The following is a 5,137-nucleotide window of genomic DNA, read 5'->3' as shown; positions in this document are numbered from 1 at the left end:
TGATCACAGAAACGGGCAAAGCCCCCAGTTCGTTACAGCAAGAGGTTTTGGGGCGACTCCGTAGAGTGCCAGAGAGCACAACACCTAAACAATAATCAGGTCAGGGAAGGAAGGCATGAAGCCATGAGTCAATGTGGGTTCTACTGTCCGCAGGCAGCTTGCAACGCCACAGCACAGCATCGTCTCTGCAACAGGCGAGCACCCGATCCACCGACGGCTGTTGGCGTTGAAAGACGACTGAATTTCGATGCTTCCAGAGTTGCCAGCAGCACCAATTTCAAGTACTGGAGCATATACAACACGGGCCCTAGCTGGTGAGCCTTTCATGCATGTCTGAAATTGCAGCATTAAGGTGATGTGAATCCCCAGAAAATGCAGAAGTATCCAAAAATAATTCATACTTGAATGTAATATTGTGTTTCAGACGTCGCTTTCCTATTCAATAACCATATAGAGTACTGTGGTGCAGTGCTGTAGTATGAAATGCTTTGTTCTTTGGCTCGGACTTAACCTGCTTACTAGTCATCTATAAATCAAATTCCGATCCAGATACAAAAGGCAAGTATTCGATGACAAAATACTTCCGGCTCTAAAGGAAACTTACCAGACCCTTAAGTTGTATAGAGATAGGTCGGTTTTCCAAAGCTTCATTTACCTGGGAAGATATTGACTGCATTGAAAAGGAAGTGAATTAAATTTCTTCATATTGTCATCCAATAAAATCGCATCATATCAGAAATGGTAATACCTGGAGGACTTCAGAAGCCTGAGAAATACGATCCTTGTTCCACAACTTCAACATAAGAACCGTTAGGTGAAACATTTTGGGTTTTATGAATATCGACTTGTCAATGCTGAACTCTGCAGGTGATTAAAAAGAGCAGTTCAATGCCTGAATATACACATAACATTGTAATTTCGAAATACATAGAACAATACTAATAACATGTAGCGTCACCAGTGTAGCACTAGTAAATAATAATAAGAGTACAAAATAGCACAGTTTCTAGATATTTCTACTAGTTGTACTTTTTTTTTCAGAATTCCAGAATTTTTAACTTAAAATATATTATATTTCTAATATCTTCCCTTTTTTTCAATTTGCCTAAGCTTCTGCAGCATCTCATTATAAAACAGTGAGCTGCTAGGTTTCCTGACATCAGCATCACACTTTGGAGCTAATAAGCTATCAGGATCGAAACAAAAAATGTGGCATGGCAGTCAATATAAACAAAACAACCTCAGATACATAAATTCATAAACTATACTTGATACCAACATTAAGCTAAAATGACATCACATATTGATATCTTGCTTTCGTCGTAAACACAATGGACCTCTATATTGATTGCTTAGTATGTTGTAATTAACTAGGGGAAAATGGCTATATTTGTTTCTTCTTTTGCTGTTCCACAATTTCATATCCCCAAACATGGAGTGTCACAGAACTTCATATTATATATAGGCCATTTAGGTCATTCTTCTTCAATCTGCAACGAGGTTACGTATGTTCTATTGACCATTCCTACTTATCAAGAACATAAGTTGATAGTATTGACTGTTATAGAACTCAAAGAAGGAACATGCTACACTTGAAAAACAAAATGAGCAAAGCTTTAGACCTGGTTGGGAGCCCTTATTATCCATTTTCACTATGACAGAATTTTCTTCTTTGACTGGCAGCTTGACTGAAACACTAGGGTTCGCTGCTTCATCAATTTCTTCCATAGAACCTTCGCTTAGGCTTTCATCCTTATCACTATCCACATTAGATGCAGACGCCCTGAGGATCGACCTCTGGAAGTTATTTAGCTTCTCGACAAGAGCCGGGTGGATGGCCAACGGAAGTGATATGAAATGCGAGTAATCTAGCATTGGACTTTGAACAGCCTGAATCATGTAAAACATACGGGCACAAATTCAGTATAGGGCCGCACTCAGCTAGAGAGATTAAGAAGTCTGACACTAAAGTTAAAGCGAGGGTTTCATGGCCAACCCAGTGGTCTCGACGAAATAAATAAGGAACACGACAAATGTAAAAAACATGTCCTCGTGATAGACACTTCAATTACCCCAATGGGGTACTACTTTCACAAAATTTGGAAAGTAAATGAGCAGACAATCATACAAATATTCCTTCTGGTATTGATGTTGCGAACTCTATGTAAGGAAGATGATGACAGCAACAACAATAATAAATGGATGTGTGCATCGCTTGATGCAAAGGCCAGGGCTCATATCTCCTTTTCGAGAAAAAAATACAGTAACAATGTCACTTCTATAAGATGTGTTTGGTGACTCACACTGGCACTTCTGCAACAGATATAGGAGCTATGTGATTCTAGCATTTTGCACATGCACTTTGATGCATTACAGAGTCGCCAAGTTAGTTTTAACTCAATGAACTTATATTTGTTAAGTAAGCTGGCTTGTGATTTGCGTAAATAGATAATGCAAGGTATCGATAAGAATTTTAGTGTGATGAACCAGATGAAGATGGAAAGTGAAACCAAACTATAACCAGTTATGATACTTCAACAGTATGGTAGCAAAGATAAACACATACAGTGCCAGTGATTCAGTAAAGACCTAAGCATACAGTAATCATCTGTCAAAGCAGTGCGTTGGATATCTACCTCTCCAAGGATCTTTGAAATCCTCTCTGATGCTTTTCTAATACTTTCAGCACTTTTGCCTTCGAGGGCTGTATTTTTTAAAAAATAACTTATTTAGCTCTGAAAATAACTAATAATAGCTACCTTATTGAACATAATTTCAGAAAGGAAGATGGGGATATTTTTACCAACAAGTGTTTCCTCCTTTGCAGATGGGAAAATGATTTTAACTCGAGTCTCCTGTTCAATCTGCTTCTGCACAGATCCACTAAACACCAAAGAATACAAATTACACTAACAGATGAAGGTCAAGCATTATCCGCAATAAATAATTGCAAGTATGAGATCAATACCCTTTTCCTTTGAGAAAACGCATTAGAGGAACATCTACCTGGAAAAGAACAATTGAATCTGTGAACAGTATTTGGAGACTGCTTACAAAGATCACACACATATCAAGCCTGAAGGGGTAAAAAAGAGCTTGGCTGAAAACAAAATGGTTGAAGCAATCTGTGTAGCATACCTCAAGAGAAGAGGAATATTTTTCTCCCATTACCTTGGGTCCATAGTTAGTAGCTAGATGGCTTCTTCTCTCTTTTTGATTCTCAATACCATGTTCTCCTCGATGTTTTTGGAGATCTATCCGATGTAATATTCTTTTGCAGTGTGTTTGCCAAGATCTGATGAATTGTGGATTTATGATCAGCTTATCTATGAATATTATTCGAATCTTCTCTGAATTCTTATATGCATGATTTGATATCTTTGTAATTCTCTTCAGACTATCGGTTTTGTTTGGCCAACTAGATTGGTTTTTCTTGCAATGGAAGAAGTGCTTAGCTTTGGGTTCAATCTTGCAGTGTCCTTTCCCAGTGACAGTAGTGGTAGCAAGGCACATATTGTATTGTTGCCATCGAGGATAAAAAGATGCATATGTAGCGACCCAATCCCAATGGACCGTAGTCTCTGTGCTTAAGTGTCATACCTGGATCGGTATTGTTGACACACACAGTACTCGAGGATTTATAACAGAGTTCAATCACACACTTATTACATCGAGTGTCTCAAATAGAGTACTTATTACAATAATATGGCTGAAGGCCATCTAAATAAGATAACTAGGGAATCATCATAGATAAATGAGTCCATCCAACTCCACGGCAAAACTGAGTGCATGACAACGACCTATCACACCTTACTCTTCGTCTGAAAATTCTGCAACATGATACATTGCAGCCGTGTAGGTCAGCACATGGAATATGCTGGCAAGATAACACTATAGAGCAATGAACAAAATAACAGCTATCACTACATGCGCATTTGGCTGGTGGAGGCTCTAAGGTTAACATTTGCATAAAGCCATTTTTTTCCTACAACAAAGGAATAGATTTATTTAACTACCAAGTTTATGTCATTATTGAGAAGGTACCCCCAACTCAATCCCAAAATAATATTAGTAACCCAACAAATTCATTAAGTAAAGTGATGATATCAAACAATAATTCAAGTACCAGATACTCAAGATGTCCATAACCGGGGACACGGCTAATCATGATTAGTTTGTACACTCTGCAGAGGTTTGTGCACTTTTCTCCACAAGACTTGATCTCCTCCGTTGGATTTCTCGCACTACATGATGTTTGAGAAATGGATGATCAAGACACAGTCTTTCCGAAGAGGTCCCCTTAACCGATAGATAGGCTGGTACACCTACAATCCCCTACATCTGCTAGCCCGTCATGGAAAGGTTTCCCACAACTTACTCAACTATGCCAGAGCCCATAATGGCATGTGGCTGCACACGGAAGTTTCTATCATGAACAATCTTATGATCCCTTTGAGCCTGGGTGGCATTCCATAGGATGATTACACGGGTACCCCGGGATCTCCTAGAACAACACTGGATTCCCCAGGTGCCCGCAACCAACCCACCCAGATGTGTATTAAAGTAGCCACCTTAAGTTTGCCTTAGTTATTATCTCTCACAACTTGCATGAATCTCACATACCAATCCCCTTCTATGAGCATAGCAAAGCGGTAATGAGCATAACGTATATTCCTGGGGTGGATAAAAGGATAATAGGTTCCTACCTCATCAACTACTTAACCATAACCACATGTTCACAATCCTACTCATGCAAGGTTTGAGGGTTGAAACTAATGCATAAAAACTGGGTAATAAAGGGATATGATCAAAGTGTTACTTGCCTTGCTGATGACCGGAAAACCCTAGAGATTCGTAGTAGCAAGCTTTGCACTCCGGGTACTCTATCGTAAACAAACAATAGCATACATAAGCACTCAAACATAAGATGCAAGGGTAAAACCCAAATAAAAAGATCTAACAAAAAGTACAAGTGAAGAACTTCGATTTGCAAAAAGAATCGATCAAATCAGAGATACGAAACTCATGTTACGAACAAAAAAAATTCAAATTCAAATCTATTTGAAACCAAATTTTAAATTTTGAAAAACATGCTTAAGTTGGTTATTTGAACATAGGAGATCGTAATGAAGAATTT

The 5,137-nt window shown here is 38.6% G+C and overlaps 1 protein-coding gene across 1 annotated transcript in view; it reads right to left on the bottom strand.

The window, feature by feature from the left end:
- Positions 1-3,168, bottom strand: part of LOC119272842 (activating signal cointegrator 1 complex subunit 1) — a 9,012-nt gene extending 5,844 nt beyond the window's left edge. Inside the window, exons 1-8 of the mRNA XM_037554215.1 lie at positions 3,139-3,168; positions 2,969-3,006; positions 2,804-2,883; positions 2,637-2,704; positions 1,635-1,890; positions 749-861; positions 605-670; positions 273-333 (exon numbers count right to left, since the gene is read on the bottom strand). Coding sequence (XP_037410112.1) covers positions 273-333; positions 605-670; positions 749-861; positions 1,635-1,890; positions 2,637-2,704; positions 2,804-2,883; positions 2,969-3,006; positions 3,139-3,168 — 712 coding nt within the window. The remainder of the gene's footprint in view (positions 1-272; positions 334-604; positions 671-748; positions 862-1,634; positions 1,891-2,636; positions 2,705-2,803; positions 2,884-2,968; positions 3,007-3,138) is intronic.
- Positions 3,169-5,137: the final 1,969 nt, after the last annotated feature.

The sequence above is a fragment of the Triticum dicoccoides genome, chromosome 3A (genome assembly GCF_002162155.2).
Source record: "Triticum dicoccoides isolate Atlit2015 ecotype Zavitan chromosome 3A, WEW_v2.0, whole genome shotgun sequence".
Lineage (NCBI taxonomy): Eukaryota > Viridiplantae > Streptophyta > Magnoliopsida > Poales > Poaceae > Triticum > Triticum dicoccoides.
This window is presented reverse-complemented; position numbering and strand designations above follow the sequence as displayed.